The sequence below is a fragment of the Corvus kubaryi genome, unplaced genomic scaffold (genome assembly GCF_017639235.1).
Source record: "Corvus kubaryi isolate FWS band 111438036 unplaced genomic scaffold, C.kubaryi_AGA036_p1.0 37382, whole genome shotgun sequence".
Classification (NCBI taxonomy): domain Eukaryota; kingdom Metazoa; phylum Chordata; class Aves; order Passeriformes; family Corvidae; genus Corvus; species Corvus kubaryi.
Genome location: NW_024581124.1, coordinates 2,796,786 through 2,818,770, shown reverse-complemented (window position 1 = coordinate 2,818,770; position 21,985 = coordinate 2,796,786). Strand labels below are relative to the sequence as shown.

General features: G+C 43.9%; 1 protein-coding gene across 1 annotated transcript in view; it reads right to left on the bottom strand.

The window, feature by feature from the left end:
• Positions 1 to 20,398, bottom strand: part of GALNT9 (polypeptide N-acetylgalactosaminyltransferase 9) — a 131,641-nt gene extending 111,243 nt beyond the window's left edge. Inside the window, exon 1 of the mRNA XM_042034948.1 lies at positions 19,752 to 20,398. Within this exon, the coding sequence (XP_041890882.1) occupies positions 19,752 to 19,992 (241 nt within the window). The 5' untranslated portion in view covers positions 19,993 to 20,398. The remainder of the gene's footprint in view (positions 1 to 19,751) is intronic.
• Between the last annotated feature and the right edge of the window lie 1,587 nt (positions 20,399 to 21,985).

The window sequence follows — 21,985 nt, the reverse complement described above, 5'->3', positions numbered from 1 at the left end:
TGTTTGGAGGCAGGAATTAGAGCAGTTGCAATTACTGAATCAGCCCTAATGCTTCCACCTTGAATTACTGTATTGTGCTAATTTTGTAATCTTGTTCTGTTGCAGCCTCAGTGAATGGCATAGCTGTAGGCATGGAGTGAAGCATTGGTCTTCCTCCTTCAGGAGCTACATGTTAGAGTGAAGCAGATGCACGAGAAAAGCAGCTGGTTGGAGGAGGAGGAAGAAAACTGCGCTACAAGTGAGCCATTCAACACTAAGCTAAAGGTCTCAGCTCACCAGATGTTTTATAATTTCATTTTAGTGATCCCTGAAAATAACTATTAGCTGACAGTTTCTAAAAGAACATGCTCACACCAGACAAAGGCTCGCTGGTGTAAACAGCCCCTTGCCTCTCACACAACCCCAGCACAGCCCCATAGGCATAAATTCAGTGAATCCATTGGCAGGTCAGTGCACCAATATTAAACCTGAGAAAGCAAAAGCATTTTGCAGTTTCTAGAATGAGGATCAACAATATGCAGAAAAAAATTCTTATTTGGAACTATTTCACTATTTGGCACTGTTTTAGCCAACTCTGTAAACAGCAGCATGCAGCAAAGGGACTTGGTAGTGTCTAGCTCATGATTCAATCTAAATGTTAAACAGATCCTGGCCCTTAATTTCTGCATATCCCAACTTTCCACATCCCAAATCAGCTTCTCCCACCATGACCCTGAAGCAAGCTTTCATAATATGTAAGATTTGCTGCCCAGAGAACTGACCTGAATTTTGCCCATATCTAAAGGTGCTCACCTTCTAAACTAGAAGGAATGCTGAATGTGGAGGAGATTTATTTTACATACAGAAACATTCAGCAAATCACATCCCACAGGGATACAAGCTCCAACTTCTGGAAACTGGAGAGAAACAAACAAAACCCCATCTAATTTAAGTAATTCCAGCATTTCCATTTATCTGAAACCCAAAACACAGTCTTATTTTTTTATAGTTGTAGTCAAGTTTGCTGCATCCTTGCTTGAAAAGTTTATGTCCCCTGCTGCCTGGTATCAGCCCCAAGTATCTCTGCAGATGTATCAGGGAGAAGACAAACAGCATCCTGCAGCTGATGGCTTGAAAAGGAAAACAGTACAGCAACTTGTAAACCTGAAGCAGTTAATATACAACTTTTTGGCTCTGAAAACAGGAGGTGCAGTGGTTTTGTAGCTTAACCTCATCTCAAGACCCCAATGGAAAGCCTGAGACCATATTTCTCAGTCCTGATGCCCAGATGAGAGGGAATCCTATAAGACATCCATCTGTGAGAAGACTGCTGAATGGTGGTGAGGGGATGAAGGGATTTGGCAGCTCTGCCTGTAAGGGGGCTGCTCCTTTCCCACCCACAGAAGCCACTCAGCAGAGAGTGCAGAACCAGGTGCCTTGGAAATTACATAGATTAGGACAAATTACCTGGAAAGAGGACCAATATCCAACCCCTCGTGTGCTTTGCCATATGTTTCTTCTTCAAAACAGGGACTTTTCCAGGTTGCAGAGAGCACTCTGAGACACAACATCTGTCAGGTGCTCAAAATACATTATATGGAAAATTCCGTAAAGATGCCCAGGGCTGTTCTCAGCATCTGGGCTGGAAGCTGACCCTTATTCCATCCTACACACTCTGCTCCCACCATATTGATGCTTTAATCTTTAAATCCTACATGGTAAGTCCTACCAGGACAGGATTTGGCCAGAACAGATTTTTCCCTTAGTGTTTCCCTAGCATGTAGTCCAGAATCAGGATACCACTGCAGCAGATGCTACATGAGCCCAAAAAGACAGTTCCCACCCCAAAGAACTTGCTATCAATGGAGACAAGAACCAGATGCAAGAAAGATAATGAAGAAAGAAGACATGAAGACAATATAACGTGGTCAAGGTGTTTCTGAAATTATCCTTTTTGTAGAAAAGCTTGTGATAAAAGCTCCCTACTCAATCAGGTTATTTTGAGATGACGAAAGGTGGCAGTTCTGTGTCTGTAGAGGGAAGGAGTCCATGGAGACCTCTGGTAAAGCTGCCCCATGCCAAATGGAAGAGTCCTACCACATGACTTCACACTTTGAAGAAGAGGAGAGGAATAGCTGAGGAAATAAAAAGGCTGAGGGCCAGGTGTAGGAGACAGGCATAGTAGGACAAACTGTGTTAGTCATCTTGGCACAATGTGGAGAGGGATCTAGTTCAGCAGTGTTGACAAAAGGCCTGCTGGGGACAGAAAGGAACACAATGTCCTTGCAGAGCCACGTTCTCTCTGGATCTGCTGTTCAGTGGTGCAGCACACACACCACTGCCCTCTTACAGGCCTAATCTTTTGTTCCTTGGCTTCACAGAAACTGCAGCATTGCGTAGGCTACTGCCTCTCTAGACACAAAATTCATTAGTGCTTTTTAATTGGAAGAAATACTGTGTTTTTATGTACAGATATCTAATATCAAAAGTAATTGCTTTTATAGAACACTCATTTGGAGCTGGTTTCCCCTTGAGATGAGAAAATGTATTCTAATTACAACAGATAATTCAGGAGGAGATAAACAGATTGACAATCGGAAGGACCAAGAAATAGCAGCTGTACAGTCCATTGGAGATGAAGATAAAAGCTCATCATTTGTGAGGTAGGACACTGACCCCAAATTTACAGAGAGGTGCCAGAGTTTTGCCAGAAGTTTGATATAAACAAAAATCGATTTCCTCCTCAAGCAAGGAAGAGCTATGTGATATATTTAGAGAGACAAAATAAAAAGCCCCTATCCCATGTGGATAATTTTAAATTATATGTGTAACTCAGATTTTAAAAAAAAATTTCATTTCAGTGATCAAAAAGATCACTCACAGAGAAAGATCACTTTGTTATCTTTAAATAAATAACAGATGCCACGATTCTTCTGGAAGTTTTAAAATCTCAGATGACTCGTGGTTTGTGCTGGTGAAACATAAAATGGATTTTTCTCTTTAGGGCTTTGGAGGAAAGCCAGAAAACTCCTCTGGTGATGGCATAATCTGGAGTTGAGGGGGAGGAGCTGAAATGTTGGTGTATCTGCCTGGCAGCCCACTGATATTAAAAGGAGACAAAATCTGAGTGTCATCAGTTTGGCACCTGTCCTCTGGCAGTGGCCAGTACCTGAGGCTTCAGAGGAAATGAAACACAGATGATAAAGCACTTGGCCAATTAAACTCTGCACAGTCCCTGGAAGCAGAGTTCCTTTCTGAACCCCATGGGCAGGTAACTAAAGCCCTGAAGCATAATATTAGATTACCCTCATTATCTTAACTCAGACAGGTAGAAACAGGGCATAAAACTACGCAGTGTCCTTTAAAAGCCCGGCCACTAACATTAGATTCAATGGGCTCCTGCAGCAATGAATTCTCTGGTACTGTTACGGCCAGAGCGTCACCAACTCACATGAAATGGATCATCTGCATCAATATATTAGATTTTCTTTAGTTTTTCCAGGGAAACAGAGGTGAAAACTCTTGGGAAAGTGATCATTAAAACAATAACAGAGCCATTCTAGAGGAAGAGAAAGGGACTTCTCCTTGAAAAGCTCCACAGTGCAAGAGATAAAACTTTGCAGCTGTTTAATTAGATTCAGGAACAAGCTGGTGCAGCCAAGTTAAAGGGCTTTTGTTTCATAAATGAGGAAACTATCTTTTGTATCTTTTGAAAAGCAAGGAGTTTGCTTGTATTAATCAAAGGCAGGGAAGGAAAGCAGTGGAGCACTGCAGGAAGGGAGTTGTGACCCAAGGTCTGGCAGGATGGATCCCACAGCTGGAAAGCTGCTGTTCGATGCAATGGCATTTCCTTGACCCTACAGAGCTGACTGCACACCTCTAACCATTAAAAATACCCCTTTGACTTCTGATGCAATTCAGGATGAGAAGTCCCTGACTGCTCTATTCTCAGACCGGCTCCACTCCAACAGTCAATCCCACAGGCCCAGGTTCCAAAAGGAAAAAAAAAATATCTTTAAACACAAGGAATAATAATAAAAAATCTATCTAATTTCAGGTCCTATGCACGTTTGTACTATTCCAGACTCCATTGTGCTGATGTTAAAGTCCAAACTCATCAAAGGCTCTACCACATCTGACATTGCCCAACCTGCCAAATTACTGCCTTTCAGCCCAGGATTCACCCTTGGGTCTCTGTCTCAGAGGGGTTTTGTCCAAGGTTAAGGAAGACTCCTCTCCTGCTCAAGGGTGTTTGGAGAGCCCCGACAAGGGCCAGACAAGCCCATCTCCTGCAGCATCATTTTGCAGTCACGCTCCACATTATTAGCAGACACTCATATGCCTCCCTGCTCATTTACCTAAACAGCCTGCTATTAAATTAAACTAACATAATCACACAGAAAGCTTTCCCAACAACAAAGTCATATAGAACACTTTGCCATTCGTACAGCTGAAAAGCTCCCGGTTGTTCAGCTCATTTTGCACAGCAGAGGATGGCAGCATTAAACCCAGACGTGGGAGCTGCTGGAGCTCAGAGTCACATCGTGCTTGAAAGCAGATCTCGATTTTCCACTGTTGTGAAATTAGTCACTGAGTTCACCCCTGGCAATGCAACCACAATAAAGGGCCAGTGTTAACCACTACAGACTTGCTGGCTACATCCACTGCTCTCCCTTCCGTGCTCCAAGAGTCACTGCCTGCTCCCCTACTGGCCATGAGAAAGTGAAATTATCTGAGAAAGTCTCCGGCTTTGTCAGAGCAGGGCTGGTTCTCCCTCTGCTGCCTCTCCCACTTATCATCGGACATTTCTCCTTGGGAATAGATGGGAGAAGAGATCAGCTGCTATTGAGGATGTGAGATTTCAAATATTTCCACCCAATCTCTTGAAAAACAGTTAATTTGGATATTGGTTTTCACAAGTGCCAGAGAGAGCCCCGAGTCCTCCCTTTTCCTTTCAGTGTGGCATTGCCTTAAAAACTCTGTAAAGGTGACATACATTTTCTTTTTTGCATCGTTGCACATCAATTTCAAAACACACGTACTTTCCTGACAGACTGTCTATTTTAGATCTGTAGATATGTGTATTTTTCTTGACCTGTCTTTGCATTCTTCCTCTTCAGGCGCATCTTTGACACCTCTCAGGGAGCTTAGCTTGGGAATTTGGTTGGGACAGAACTCTCATCTCTGCTTTTCCTCCTCTTTCCTCCCTTCACTTTATCTTCATATCTCATGTCAACATACACCACAGCTGTGTCTTGCTTGTCAGTGCCAGGCTGCAGTGCCTCCTTCCATCAACCTCTTAATGTGTGTATGATTTAATTTTCTGCCAGCAGGACAAGTCAGCTCAAAACCAAACAAAGGACACATTTTAAATGGCAAAAATACAGTCCTGAATCCAGCATCTAAACCAAAATGCTTAGAAATTAACAAATTATGGCAAGTTTGAAGCTAAAATGCATGAAGAAAGTTATTATGCAGAGTCCTCCTGATTGATGAGATGAAGTGACAGCCACATTTATAGCAGATCTATCTACTAGAGAATGTGTCCAAATAAAGGTCTGAGTCTCTCCTGCTCACAGAGGAGGAATAGGAGTCTACAGTGCTGAGAATCTTACTTGGTTTTGAAGTGCCTTGCTATTGTTCAAGGAAATGTTGAGTCTGGATTTGGTTTTGGTTGTAGAAAGGAAAGCTTTAGCTCTTGATATTCATAAAAGAAAGCCTATTTAGAAATGAAAGACATGATGTTGCATGGATAGCTTATAACATACAATTAATCAGGGATTTATCAAGGACAAATAACAAGAATTAGGTACTGCATTCTCTGGGGGAAGCAAATCAAAGGATGAGATAGCTTTGCAAAAGAAAGGAGAAGTGAAGATAAATAGCAATTGCCGATAAATTTGAGAAAATAAAGATGTAATGTTAGGGAAAAAATATTGGCACAATGTTTTATTTAAAAGTGGTAATAAAAACATTGCTTACTTTGATTTCTGCCCTTTCTGGTTTATTGTTGATATAAAGATAAATTGACTCAGACTTCCCAGGAGCAGGAAAGCTACAATCCAGTACTACAGGCACTTTAAAAACCAGCCCTGCTATAATAACTGATTCATTATTAACAAGATTGGCTTCATTGCGTGTGGGTATTTGTACGAATTGACTGTGACCTAGGGCTGGTTTGGGCCCTGACAAACCCACAGCAGGACCACTGGGCTTGTCTTGGAAAAGGATGCATTTGGTAACAATGTGCTGCTTTGATCCACCTACAGAGCATGTTTAAATTACCACACATACACAGAATTCAGATCATACGTAAAGACAATGGCCACGTTTTTGAAGTTGTGGATCTACCTTCTTCAATTTACCTTCCTAATGCCACTGACTGCAATAGTGCTTATCTGGTTTCCACCAAGGCAATGTAAAGAGAAACTCAAGTTTTCAGAGACTCAATTTTTCTTTGAGCTTTCCTTTCCCTTATGCCAAAATTCCATGAAAGAATGAATGTCCCTGTCCCCTGATGTGTCTCCGGCTTGTACTTACGACTACATTATGAGGTGTTCAATTACACAGTAAAGAGAGAAACGAGGACAGTGATAGAAGGTGCCTTTATACAGGAGAAGATCATCCTTCAGTGGAGAGACTGGAATGAATCAAAATTTGAATTTCAGAAACCCAAGTTCTGAGTTTACAGCTTGGGCTCATCCCTCCTCAAGGACACAAAGCAGACGCACTCGCTGGTCACGCTTAAACTTCAGGTCACACCCACATTTCTCCTTAGCAGAAAGAGCTCCCCAGCACCAAGTGGTGCCAGAGAAAGGCAGGGCTGAGCCCCCTGGGCCATGAGGGAGATGTGATGAGATGAGCAGCAGGACATGCATCATGCTGCCGAGCACAGAGCGCGCGGCATCACTGCTCGGCTCCTAATTCAATTATTCACTCCCTGCTGAAAGGCACTGAGACAGGTTAGTGGGACCCGAGTCTGCCATTTCAGCAGGCTGAAAATAAAGCAGGCTCTCCTGCAGTACTGGTGTAGTGTCAGGGAAATGTCATGCTGCTGTAGTTATTAACTGAAATAAGCAGGAAAGTAGAGAAAAAAATGCTTGTGCTAACATATTGCAAATTAACAGAGCAAGCAAAGGAGTTCAAGGTGGATATCTGAGTCTGGTTCCTTTAAAAGCTCAAAATTTAGTTTTCCTGATTGTGTTTAAATAAGTAAAAACCCCATTTGTCACCAATATGATTTTTAGCCTGGTTTGCTAAGAAAAAACATTTTGTGGGATCATGCTGTCTCCATTTGTCTATCAGTCTGCTTCCTTCTCTATACTCTCCCCTCACTCTGATCGTTAGATTTTGAGGACTGCTTCTAACTTCAGCCAAAGCTTGGCAGACAGTCAGAGGTCTCCAAAAATTACATTTCCTTGAGTGTCACAGAAGCCAACACCTGGGAAGAAAGTGCCATTAAAATGCTCCTCCTGGGAGAAGAGGTTTGGTGAAAGATCAAACACAAGAGACCTCTTGGAGCTGTTAGAGACCACCCAAGAATTCACTTGTGGGATGCCAATCCACAAGAAAGTCAGTTTTCTTGGTTTAGCTGCTCAAGGAGCTAAACACATATTTTTAGGATTCAATGTGTTAATTACTAGGTGTCTAGGTCTGTTGGCAGTCTGGCAGTCATACAGACCATTGATTAACAAGATCACAAAGTTAACCTGAGGACACAGATAAGGGGAGGGGAGCAGGGGAGGAGAGATAGGCTGTCACCAAGGGTGAAGAGCACAGGATGGCCCCCCTGGAAATTCAGCAGCTCAAAATATTTTCTTGACCCCAGCACCGGAGCTGCTCCTTCTGCCCCCAGTTCCAGTTTCTGTGAGCTCACACACTCTGCTTCTAGTCAGGTGTTAGTGGCAGTGATGAGAACCAGGGTAAGTGATAAAAGAGTATGTTTTTTGGTCACAGATTAGGGGATTCCTACTGAAATAATGAGGTATGTGTGGGATCCCATTTAAAACTACTTTCTCATGTTAAAGAAAATTTACATGGAAAGGCCTGACTTGCTAGATCATATATATTTCCTTTCCACGGGACTCCTGGTTTGATATATGCATGTTGCAGGATCCCCACTGCAACACTAGATTAGCACTTCTACCCTTGGAAAGGGAGAACACAGAGGTGAGGACCATGACAGCAGGGCACCCCACTCCATGCAGCTCTGCCTGTTTCCCCTGGAATTTATTAAGAAATTAATCCTTCTGATTGCTTATAGTAGGAGTGCTTTTCCCTCCCTACCTTTGAAAGGAATATAAAGTAAGATATGATCCCAAACCCACAAAGCCTCATGAGCAGAGGAGCAAACAGAACCTCTCTTTCTCTTTTTAACAGGAAATTTTTCAGTTCAATATCTGTTTAAATACTTCTGAAAATAATCAACCTCTAGTTTCACAACCATATGCTGAGGCGCTGAGAGCCCACAGGCATGCAATATCACCCATCAAACAGATTAGAGGCATCTTCTTCCAGCTCAGGGACAAATCCAGAAGCCTATAGGCTGATTTCTGTTTCTACAATGAATTTTCATCCAGAAATATCATTTTGCTTTATGACAGTACAATGTGTCAGCCTGCCCTCACACAGAGCACTGCCTAGTCATGTCTAATTGGTGCTGATCCTGCATGAGAGGTCCTGTCCTTTGGGCCTGGTTCTGACTTTGCTGCTCAGTGCCATCAGGAAGCCATGCAAGAGCTTCTCTCCCTCGAAACTGGTCCACAATAGGTATCAACACTCCATGTTAGGATGCATTGTCAAACTGTGCTATGGGCTTTCCCAAAGTGACCTGTCCTGCATGGTGCTGCCAAGGGGAGCTCCACCTCTCCTTATTAAGGCTAGAGCAGTTCTGCCATGACTTGGGCACAGACCCTGACCTCAGTTCACTCATCCCATGAGCACTTCCATCAACTATAAGCAACTGCAGTAAGAAAAATTTCACCCTGGCCTCATTCTTCCACAGGCTCCACTGTGTCTCCAAGACTCTGTTTGTGCTCCAGCTTCTTGTCAGCATGATTAAAGGCTGAGAGATGCCTAAACAAGTAGTCCTGTAACATATGCAAAAATCCTTCTGCAGTGATCAGCTCCTTCTGCGAGGGCTGCATCACTTAGCCCGTGTCCCTTGGCGTGCTGGGCTGCTCCATCCTGGCTTCAAAGTTGAGGCCATGTCTTTGTTCCCTCATAAATATTTCTCCTCCATTTGCGCACATCTTTTGTTCGCTCTTCCCATTGTGTAAAGAAGACTGAATATTCTCACTCTGTGAACTTTTTAATGTGTGACAGAAAGAGGGAGACAAAGAATCCAGTTATTAGGCAGATCAGGTTCAGAATGAATCACAGAAGAAATTCTTCCTTCCATGACCTCATCTGAGAGGGCTCTCTGCAGCCTGGCTTTGAGTGATGTGGGCCTGGAATGGGAACATAGATGAGAATATGGGACCCATACCAAGCTGACTCTTTCAGGAAGCAGAAGGTTTTACATATAACCCCACTGGATACAAGCATTATAAAAGCCACTTCCCTTCCAGAATTAATTTTCTGTTGAATGGAAACACATTGAGCCAGATGGATCTATTTCAGGAGGAAGCTCAGGCTGGCACAGGTCTAAAATGAAAGATTATTGAGTTTGTGTGTTCAGAGCTGGAATAGCTGAGGGTGAAGTGTTCAGTGCAGGTGCTGACATGGCCATGTCCGTGCCTAAAGGAGCACCCCAGGAAGGATGTGTTGAGTGAGTTTGCCAAATATTAAATTGAAGAAATATGTGACATTTATAATTAATACCTGCAAACATTTTCACTGCTCCTTACAATACTAGCAGTGAATAAGCAAAAGACATTTTTCAACTGCTGAGAAAGTTGCAACTTCTGGCAGATGCAAAAGTTCATTGAAGAGTGGTAGAAACAACTGGTCACCTGGAAGAAATACATAAAGCAGGCTCCAGTGGAGAATTTGGCTGCCCACATCCCTGTGATGGTTTTTGAGTCAGCAGCCTAAATCCACAGACCTGGGTCCTGGGGATTCTCCATGTGACACAGAAATTATGTAACAGAACTACCAAAACCAAAGTGGTTTCCAAACCCAAGGCCAGCACAGGCTCACACCTAAGCCACCCAACCACCCATTTTTCCAAGCCAAACCCACTGATTGCTTGTGGAAGTTGAAAGCATCAACTCTTTCAGCAGCTGGGCATTAGGCTGTTAAATAACTCCAACATGCTCTCCCCTCACACTCCACTCCCATCTGGTACATGGAGCCACCTGCAATCCATCAGCAGGCTTTAGGATTAACAGCTCTGTGCTGGAGAGCCTGTTTTTCCTATTAGAGGTGAGAACAGTGCCTGGTCCCTGCTCTGCACCTGCAGTGCAGTGCTGGTAACACACCCAGCACTCACCCTCAGCTCAGACCAGAGCAGTGGGTGTCAGCGTTGGCCACCAGCTGAATTCTGCTCGTGGCAGACACCAGTGGGGCTGAGTTCTGCAGATACAGAACTTTGCAGCTATCAGTAGCCTCATTTTACACATGGCTGCATGACCAGAAATCTGTCTTACAAGGAATCTATAGAGAAACTGCAAATTTTCATCCTGAGGAAAACTAACCTATGGGTTATACAATGCTATTTCAATTGGGGATATTTTTAGTCTTATCACTGCCTTCAGTTCAGCATGCACAGGAAAGAATACCACCAATCTTTTCTACAACACAAGGCTTGCTTGAAAATGAGTTAATATAACAAAAAATACATTTTTATTTACAAAAGCTGCTCATCCTAGAGGCATGTGAGAGCTGTAGAAAAAATAAACTCAATTTCTAAAAGGGCAGTAAGGCCCCATTGCCAAATAAAATACAAAACCAGCATAAAAAATCCAAATGAAAAACAACCAATTAACCCCACCACCCTACCAAAAATGCTAGAGGAAAAAAAAATGAAGCAGCAAACTTTCCCAGTATTGCAGGAAAGGGCTTTCCAGCTGTCTTCATGGATATCTTCCAAGAAAAATGAGCTCCTATGCAACAAAACCCCTTTTTCTTTGCAAATGGTCCTTCAGTGCCTCTGGCAAGGGAGCCACGCTGAAGTGCTAATCTGACCTGGTCTGAGAACTCCTTTCTGCAAAATGCCAACTGGAGCCAAACAGCACAAACACAGAAAAAACTGGAGCCCCCAGGATTAGGAGTCAGAGGCAGGAACACAAAGTTCACCAAAGCTCTACTAGAAAGGGGAATCTGTCCAAAACCTTCAAGGAGGAAGGACCCTGTTCTCAACCATGCTGAAGTAGTACAGGGACACAGCAAGACTTCATCCTTTGTATGACATATACATCATCATGACTACCAAATCTCCTGCTCATCCTGTGGCAAAAATGCCTTCAGCTGGCCAAATTTACTACTGGAGTTACTGTACTGATAACTACTGACTGTGCTGATGCCTCTGGATCAATAGCAAAGATTAATTTAGACAACTGGTTTCAGCAGGACTAAGTGCACGGGTGAGCTGAGGAGAATTTGAATCATTGCTGCAGTCATAAAAACCTACTTGAGGCAGTCATCCCGTGCAGCCAGCAGAGTCTGTCACCCCACACACTGCTCCAGCACAGCAGGGCTGGCAGCACCTGCACTTTGCTTAGAAAGCAGTGTCACTTTTGTACCTGGCTTGCATTCCCAGCTCAACACAACTGCTGACTCAATCACGGACATGAATTTCAACAGCTCCTCAGCAACAAAACCCAGTAACACACTGGGAATCCCAGAGAGACCAGCTCTGTGCTATGAATCCTATGGCAGCAGAGCCCAGCAGAGCCCACACAGGTAACACAGGCCTTTACACCAGCAGCTTCTTTCCACACACCTGTCTTGGCTTTGCACAGGGGAAGGAATGTCAGGAATCTGTGGGGGGAGAGCAAGGCTTGTGCCAGTGCTGTGCCATTTTACAGGGGCCGTTCAGCCCAAGGGAGATCCTAGTGTTGCAGCAGCCTCTTGGGCTTGCTGTTCTAACATGCAGCTCAGGAGGTTGGGACTGAAGCAAATGCACACTAAAGAATCCCAGAGGCCAAGCATGTTCCTTTGTATCCTCATCCACCAAATTCGGGTTATTTAAATGTGATTCCCAGCACTGGAATTACAAGCATTATGCTGTGAAACAGATAATGCTCTCCTGTAGTATTTTGGCATCAAATATCTCTGCCTGACAGAACTGCTTTAAAGTAGCAGAAAGCTACTTAAAGAGAAGGTCTTCTAGAAACCTTTTCCTTGGTTTAGTTTTCTTCAGCACTGCCCATTCTCCCAGGATGACATGCAAATTACAGCTCATGTATTAAAAGGATAAATCAGACTGGTGGCATGTGAAAGTGCTTCTATAGAATGGCTCCATAGGAGGTGGTGCAAGGCTTAAGATATTCAGAAATCTATATTCTCACCTTCTCTAAAAACGTTTTGCTCATTTACTTCAACAACTCTTCAGCCCCCAAGAGAACTCTGTGTCCACACTGCGCATGATGACAAAGCAAAATCACTCTATTGTCTCCTCAGCTCTCTACCCTGCTGCTGCCCTTGGACTCTCCTTCAAAGCCAGTAATCAAGGACATAACTTGAAGGAAAAAAAAAAAAAAAAAAAAACCAAAAAAATTAGGCCTTTTGCCATTTGTCTGAGATTCTCAAAACCAGCCCTTTTCTACTGCACTGTTTCACTAAGGACTGCCTCAACAAGGATACAAACCAATTCATGGCCCCAGGCTCATCCTTGGTTTGAGAGAAGATGCCTCAGAACAAGTCATCCAAGTAAATTAAACACAAACACAGAATTGTTCAGAAATGAAATGACCTGACAAGTGCAGTAAGAGGGGTAGGAAACTGGTGTGAGAGCTCCCGTTCTGCTGGGTTTCCCACCAAAGGTGCTGCTGTACTGTCTTTCCATGCACAGCAACGAGTCCAACTTAGTTAAACCAGGTGAAATAAAAACTTAGCGCAAAGAACTGCAGAAGCACAAGCCCCCTTCCCTCACTGTGGGAGGAGAGCATCAAATCACAGGGATAAGACAGCAGAACTCAGCTCCTTCCTTGTCCCTTCCTTGGACATCTGCAGATGTGCACATACACACAGAGCTTACTTCACTTGGACCTACACCAGATCACGGGTGTGACATCACTTCAAGAAACAAGAATTTGAAAGCCCAACAGATCCAACTGAGAAATAACTGATGGAACCAGGGTTGTCACCTTCATCCCCAGCAGCACCACGTGTGTTTAAACTCAGAGTAACCCCAGCTAAACAGAGGGCCCTAGACCAAGCTGCATCTTGCTGCTTCCTGATTGCTGCCGTCTGTTGCGTAAGTCAAGAAATCTTGGCTCAGGAGATGGCCTTACACTCTTTTTATCTCCTACAGGACTTTCTGAGTAACCAGCAAGTGCCAGTTATGGTGCATCTTGACTTCATAACTGTCCGGGGAACCTAGATATTCCAAAACACCTGAAAGGATAAAACTCTAGGGCAGACAGACAGTTTTTAATCTGTTTGCATCTGCCCTACTGTCCTAGAAACGGGTTTTGCCTCCACGTATGAGGCTTTCAGATATTCACAGCCACTTCCATGGCACCACAGCTATGAGTTTTAGGAAACGCAGACACATCCAATTAGTACTTGGCTGCTTTAGCTTTGTGCTCTCATGAGAAGATGACTTTGGGTCACTGGCAGGATCTCTCTGGCTTTCACTCTCAGGAACTGGAGGTGTCTTATTTCAGAGGACAGTTTTGATCAATAGGACTACAACAAGGTTGGAAGCTGCTCTGCTGTTACTGGCTCTCTTCCTTCCTGTTATCCAGAACATCACAGGCTCTTTTTATTTTCTTCTTTTTTCTTTTTTTCTCTCCTTCAGTGTGTTGGTTTAAACTAAATGATGGTAATGACTACCAAGAGAAACCCCACAAACAACAACAACCATAATAAAAAAGTATGCCAAGTATACCGAGAGAAACTGAGTGCCCGTTAGTAAAGTTAGAGAAGGGCATTAAAAAAAAGCCAATTTATTAAACATGACTCATTTATTTTCCTTCCTTTCATAAATCTTAGTATTTCCTTGGAAAAGTGCCACACATTCAGTGTCTGGAACCTCATTCTTAAACAGTGCTCTTGGTTTAACTGCTACCTGCCTTTATTTACTAAAACATCAAACAAACAAACAAACAATAAAACCCTCTAAACTCAAAAAACCAACTCCACCTCTCTCTATCAAGGGTATTAAGTTAAAGCCAGGTTTTCTAATCCTCTAAACCTGTGCAGTGGCTGTAGGTGTGCAACCACCACACTGCAGCTCTTCTCTGGGAAGATGAGAGACCCGTATTTGCTTTTCCAATTCCAGCTACATGTACAAAGAAATGGAAAGATACTGAACTGGAATACAGCTGAAAAGGCAACAAAAACAACATCAGTCAAAGGTTTCCTTTCTGCCTCTGTAAACTTTGCTTTTAATCTCATATGGTACAAATGATTCAAGTTCCACACAAATGAGTCAATGATAAAATTACCACATGATTTTTTTTTTTCCTGTCAAAATAAGCTTTCTTCCCAGCTACAAAGGCAAAAAGCAGAAACATTACATAAAAAATAGTTACCACTATATGAAACACAGAGTACAGGGAAAGGCATTAAAATCACTGATGTCCTGCTAGAATTGAGACCTTTTTTTTGTATTTGTCAATATTTTTCAGAGCTGAGTGCAATTTTGCCTGTTTTACAAAAGGGAGCTGCACTCTTTTTTAACTAAACTTCTAGAACTTTTCTTCCTAAAGTGCCTAAATAGAGTAATATTATTTTGAATATTACCTTATATTTACATAGACACTATCTAAATATTGGCTCATTACATTTTCCTTCTGTTGTTTTAGGGAACGAAATCTTCACCTTCCTGAAAGCACTGACTGTGAATCCCCTCAGCTACATAAATCAAGACTAACACAACTAAAGCAGGTGTGATGGGGAAATCAGTCTTTTGGACTTGACCATCACTTTGCACTACAGAAGGTCAGGCCTATAGCAATGGTGACTTACCCAAAGTTGAGAAAGTGACCCAACACAAGAGAAAATACTGTGTGGTAAACCAAGAAATGGCAGCCTAACTTAAAAAAAGAAAAAAAAAAAAGGAGAAGTTAGTATTTTTTTTCACTCCTGCCTTCATGAGGCTCAACCTTGTATTTCTTTAAAAATATCCTGATAATGAGACCACGTGAAGATAAGACCCTCACTGAGATAAGGAAAGCACAGGGCTGAGAGCAGAGCCCACACGTGAGCAGATACTTCTGGAGTTATTTATGTTAGCAGCAGACCATAACCACCTAAAATAGTTAGAAAATGTGTGGGTATGAGAAGGTGCAGTTTCATTGGTACAAAACTGCTGTCACACTAAATGTGACCCATGCATGTGTGGCTTTACCTCTCTCCTCTGCCAAGGAACTGCTCTTCAGCTGACAGCTGCCAGCTGTAAAACTGCTTTTTGTCAAAGCTGATGTGGACATTCACATGACTCACTTGCAGCCTGTTCCCAACCCTTACTTTCAAATATGGAAATGTGGACCCATTTTCGACCAGTCCCAAGCTTACGAAGAATAAACTGTCCTTTAAAAAATACTACTGTAACTTCTACCTATGCAGATTGCCAGGAAGAATTCTAAATGCAATCACTTGGCTTCCAGTGCACTCTAAAAATCAGGAGTCCCAGTCAGCAGGAATCAGTACTCTGCATCCAGGACCAGCTATTTCCATCCTTTTAAGCCTCTGTGCTGCAATTATGTGAATTGTCCACTTTTTCCCCCAGCCTTCTCCATGAAATGCATATGTAATGTAAACCCCATTTATCACGCTGGAAATTACTATTGCATTTAATCTTCCCAAAGAGAGCAAAATCAAATTATGATGTGTAACGAATGATAACCTGTCAAATTCAAGGGAATACTCCCAACTTATCCCTCCACATCTAAAACAGATCAGGTCAAAGGAGTCTAGTGTAGAAGACATGGGTAGGAAGACATGATGTGAGAATACATAATGAGAACATGAAAGCTCTCTTAATCTTTGCAGATTGAATGAAATCTAATTACATGCTGTATTGATTGTTGTGTATTACTGGAAAGAGACAGTGAAAAGGGAAAAAGGCAATTAGACTGAAATTGTAGTCTGACCTTCAACTGCTTTTGGCATGAAAGGTTATGCTCTACTTGGGGCATCAAAAATTCTTTATCCTCTATGGCAAATCATTAGCAACAGACTTAGATGCAAAACTGATTAGGGGGAAAAACTCAGTCAATTAAATCCTTTTTTTAATTTTTCCCCTTTACAAAAAAAGTAAAGGCAAAGGAAGAAAATACCAAGGTGTTATCATTATGCCATTTAATGAATTGCTATCAAGTCTAGCTGGCATTAGTTCTGTGTTGAATGACAATAAAATATACCCATCAATAGCAATACCACAGCAAAAAAAAAAAAAAAAAAAAAGAAGATATATAGATTGCTCAACTACATCCATAATAACTCAATTTTTCAAAAGAAACATTGTACCCAAGGTCAAGCATCAGGAGGTAATACAAAGTCTGACCAAGAAAATTCCACAGACACGTTTCATTGCTTTCCTTTCCCTTTACATGCTCCGCTCATTTGCTTCCACCAAACCCAGCAGCAGCTGAGTGAAAAGAAAGCTTTCAGAAATACTATTTCTCCCAAGTTGATAAAAAACCAGAGCACGAGCCAAATGAAAACTATTGTTTGGGTGTATGTCTGCACGACTCTGCAGGGAATCATGGCAATTCTCATTCATCCCATTCTAAAAACTCTTGATCTGCCAAAGTTAATCACAAGGAGCAGCTTTCTCCTGACTTTCATGCATGGTCCTCTGTGTCCTGCACTCACCTCCACAGGCACTGCACTCACAGATTTTATTCAGACTGAAAAGTTAACGAGTTCTCATGTGATCAGTTTTGGATTGCCTCTTTATACATTTGTAATGTTACTGCCTGTGTTTATTTTCCTTGCAGAAGGTACACACTTCTCAATAACATTTCCTTGATTGTATGTAAACAAATATGTGTGACAGAAACAAAATTCTGTGCAGCTGCAGGGCTGGTCTCTCACAGAGTGACTTTTTATTGCGCTGGATCATCAACAGAGTCCCTAGAACATCCAAGCAAGTCTTAGGAGTTCAGGTCTCATCTGAACAGAAGAGAAAAATGAAATAAAAGAACACTGAGATGTTATTACCAGAAATATACTTAATAAGTAGCTCTAAATTTGCTAATCTCAAAGAGAAACAACCAAGAGCAGAAAACTGAAATACTGGGCTGGGCTGACCTGCTGCAATGATAACATTGAGCTGGACTCAGCCTCCTGGTGCTTTGAGGGGTTCTGAGTATGCAAGGAACTCGTATTCCTCCTGAATAAAATCTGCCTACCTGTGTCTGTCTCTCCATATAGAAGTGACTTTGACCCACCTTATGAGAAAGTAACATCCAAGACAGCCTCAGTCGGCTCTCTAACCTTGTGATCAGGCAGCATGTACAGGACAGGGTCTGAGAACCTTACTCAACATTCAGGTGACGCCGCAGAGCTCCAGAGCACATGGAGTGTTTGTGTAACACCAGCCTTGCTGTGTGACACAGCACAGCCCTGTCAGACAGGCTCCCCCAAATCCCAGCGCTGCCAGAGCAGCATTATGCTCATTAATGGCATAAATAATGAGTCATGGTATTAAAAACAGAATACCAGGGAGCTAAACCCAAACAGAGATGCTTGATACTGATTTACTTACAGCAATGCAACTCTGATCATTTCAGTGGAGCACCTCCTAATTTCTTAGGACTTTTTGCTTTTGTTGAAACAGGGTGGGAGGAAAAAAAAGGTTTTTTTCAGAATGATGATGAAATAATAAATTAATCTGTGATAATGTACCACTGTGTAATGAAAAAACCCCCACCAAACACATCAGAGAGAAATTAAAGGGAAATAAATAGGAAATTTGAACAGGTCTGCTTGAAAAACTTTCTGTATCTTCCTGTGCAAGAACTTTCAGGAAAAGAAAACTGCCTGCAGTGTTTGATAGGACCTGAAGAAACAACGTAGCACTAATTTCAAGTAATTTCACTATGAAGTTCCATATCCAATAAATGAAATTAAAGAAGATGAAGAAAATAGTTCCCAAAGTAGAGGCATACTTTACAGAGAACTTCCAGTCATTGTGTGCAATGGTACCTTCCTAGCACGTTAAGGACTCCTGCTGATTCTCCAGGGGGTGCTATGCTGAGATGAACACAGCACAGGAAAATCCTACCCAAAGTCCCCCCTATGAACAACATCAAGAACAAATCCATTTTGGGCCAAAAAACCCCCCCATTCACTGAGCTGCAATGGATGTATCTTGCGGAGCAATCTGATTTAGTTTGGGAACTTTGTGGCTTTGTGGAATTCACGAGAAGGTTTTTCCTCTTAAATCCTACATTCTTCAAAACTGTTCCAAAATACGGTTAGAAAGCACAGCTGTTGACACTTTCTCTCTCATTCCTGAATGTGTGGCTTTGGGACACACTCCACACTCCACGTTCCCCCTCTGTCTGTCCTGTTTATCCAGAGGAGAACGTAAGGGGATGCCTGTTCTCTAGCACTTGCTGGCACAAGCTGTGTATTACCATAACAGCCCAACTTACTTAGATTTATACATTCATTCACAAAGTAGTAATAGGAAACATACTTTATGCTAACCCTCCTATTCGTCTGCATTTTGAGACTACAGTAGCCTTTCTTAAATCAATGTTATGAGTTAGGATTTCCACAAGCAGCCCAGAAGCACATTTGCTCTACTTAAACATATTTACACTGGAAATTTTATTTGGTGAGAAACACTAAATGTTACATTTATATTCTAATTTCATGCAGAAGTTCACTCCTTCAGCCTCTTCTTGTCCAAAACACTGCTGTATTTAACCACATACTTATTTCTTTGATGTCTCACACTTAGAACTTCAAAAATCTATGCAAATACAAATGCACTTGTTTTGAAGAATTAGTTTCTATATGAAATGTTATCTGTCCTATAACAACTTTGATGGCTTAGCCTGTTTTAACTACCATGGAGAGGTTCTTTGCTTACCTAGCAATATTTTTCAAGGCTGGTGAATGAGAATGGTAAGTCATAAAACGAATTAGTGAATGCTTCCCCTCCTCATCAATGACAATAACAAATTTAAGTGGCAAAATCATTAAGGAAGCATATGGGTGCTCTGTTTGAACAGACCATTAATAGTGCACAATGTAAGAACTCAGCAGAATGTTTTTAAAGGAGTTCTGAAACCAAGTATATGACTTCCAGCTATAACCTAACAGTGTATTTGCCATACAAACAACTTCCTATGCAGAGTTAATATATCCAGGCAAACTGTAAAACCTAGTAACAGTTCGTAGGGACTTCCTCTGATCCTGAAACCCCTAAACGTCAGCCTCCTTAACTTTGTATCTATTGAGGAAGTCCTGACTTCGGACCAAGAGTTGGCAGAGAGGCAGGGTGCTGGTGATGAGAGGTTCAACGAACCCCTCCAGCAAAACCCTGCACCCTCTCTTCCCCTGGGTTTTCAGCACTTCAGCGCTGGGGTCAGTGAGAGCGGTGCCCGGGCTCCCCTCCCCAGCGGGGGAACACTTTGGGGGCTCTTGTCCACCCTGCAGCACCCTGCCGGGGGCACAGGACGTCCCCTCCCCGCCCCTCGTACCATTGAGCTGGTTGTAGACCACTTCCTCCAGGTGGTCCAGGCGCTGCAGGATGGACTCCCTGTCGGCCAGGCTGCCCACCTTGGCGCCGCGGCTCCTGGCCCGGCGGTCCGCGCTCCGGACGATCTGCACCAGCTCCTGGGAGCGGTCCTGGATCCTGCAGTAGACGGAGAAGAGGATGATGCCCACGAAGACCAAGATGTTCACCGTCAACAAAGTTTTGATTTTCCGTGCCACCGCCATGGGAGCCGCGGGCGCGGTGGCGGGGGGCGCATCCAGGCGCGGCGAGCGGCGGCCCCGCGGCCACCCGGCGAGGGGCGCGCCCGGAGCGCGGAGCGGGGCCGGGGCAGCGGAGCCGGGGCAGCGGAGCCAAAGGCAGCGGAGCCGAAGGCAGCGGAGCCAGGGGGAGCAGAGCTGACGGGAGAGGAGCCCAGGGGAGCGGAGCCCAGGGGAGCGGAGCCCAGGGGAGCGGAGCTGTCCTTCAGCACCGCCGCGCCGCTCCCCGCCCCGCGCCCGCCGTCGCCCCGCGGGGCCCGCGCCGTGGCGGGCAGGGCGGCATGGAGCGGGGCCGAGCGCTGCTGCTCCGCCGAGCCTCCGCCGAGCCTCCTCCTCCTCCTCCTGCTCCTCCTGCTCCTCCGGCGGCTCCCGCTCGCCCGCCCTCGCTCGCTGTCCGCCGCCCCAAACGCAGAGCGCCGGTGCGGAGTGACGTGCTCCGGGGGATCTCATCTACATGCACACGGCGGAGCCGCGCCGCCCGCCCCGCCTCGCCCGCCCCGCGTCCGCGCCCTGCGGAGCGGCCCCGCCACCGCCGCGGGCTCAGCGCCGCGGGAGCTGCGCGCTGCTCGCCCGCGGAACGCGCCAGGGGCCATTTTGTCGCCGCTGCCCACCTGGAGAGCACTTGTCCTGCCCGAGCATCGCTACGGGCAGCTCCTGAGGGCGGCAGGACGAAGGTGTCCTTGGCTGTGGTGCAGCCCTGGAGGGGAGGTAATGCCCCACCCGTCTCACCGGTGGAAAAGAGCTGAAACAAGTTCAGACGCTCCCAGCAAGAGGGAGAGCTGGTAAAGCACTCAGCTCCGTGGGTTTCCCAGCAGCCCGAGTACAACACTGGCTTGGGATCCTACATGGAAATGACATGGTTGGGACCACATGCACAGGCAAGAGAAGTTCTTGCCGAGCATCCATAGAAATACAGACACACAGAATAGTTTAGGTTGGCAGAAACGTTTAAAAGCCCATCTGCTCCAAGCCCTCTGCAGTGAGCAGGGACATCTTCAACTAGATCAGGTTGCTCAGAGCTCTGTCTGAGCTGACCTCAAATGTGTCCGGGGATGGGGCATCCACCAGCCCTCTGGGCAACTCATGCCAGCATTTTACCACCCTTATCATAAAACATTTATTCTTTATATCTAGTCTAAACTGATAATCTCTCAGGTCAAAACCATTAACTCTTTAATCTCAACACCTACAGGCATTAAATATGCCCTTTCAACACCTTCTCCATTCATGTTCACAGTGATCCTTCTTTTATACAAAAAGATATACCCATCTCACTTAGAGGGTCACATACCATAGGATATATCCTGGTTCTGGGATTTTTTTTTTCCTTTCATCCTTCCTTCTTGGTTTCAGGAGCTGCCAACTCAAAGTCCAGCAAAAGTTACAACCTCCCTGAATTCATTGAAACTTAGTAAGTCCTGCTCAGGTTTTCCTGAGATATAAATTCTCCACGGCTGGTCCTACTTCTGGCACTCCTGCTGCTCACCTTCTGCAAGGCCCCTGAGGGTACAGTTTCTTTGAGAAGATGTGTTTCTGTCCTAGAGGAATTCTTCCCTTGTCTTTTCAGGATCACCAGTTAGACCTGCATTGAGAAGATCAGCAAAGCAGAAAAAACCTAGACTGGAGTTTCACCCATCTAATCTTATCCCTGGAAGCAGATGCCACAAGTTTCTGCAGTGTCATCTCTTCCAAACAGGTGTGTCTTTATGGAAATATGTCCAGGATTTAGTTATTTCCTACATTACTGGATTCTTAAACACAAATAATGCCTTAGGTGCAGGATCAGATCTTCCACTCAAGGTATAGCAAAACTCTCTTAGTCCCTGAGCAGAAGCAGCTCAGAATTGGAAATTTTCCAGTGCTTTGATTATTTCAGTAGTATTTTTATTGTAAATCTCTCACAGCATTACATTTTCCTAGCAAATAACCATTTGGTTTAAGAAAATATTCAACTAATGCT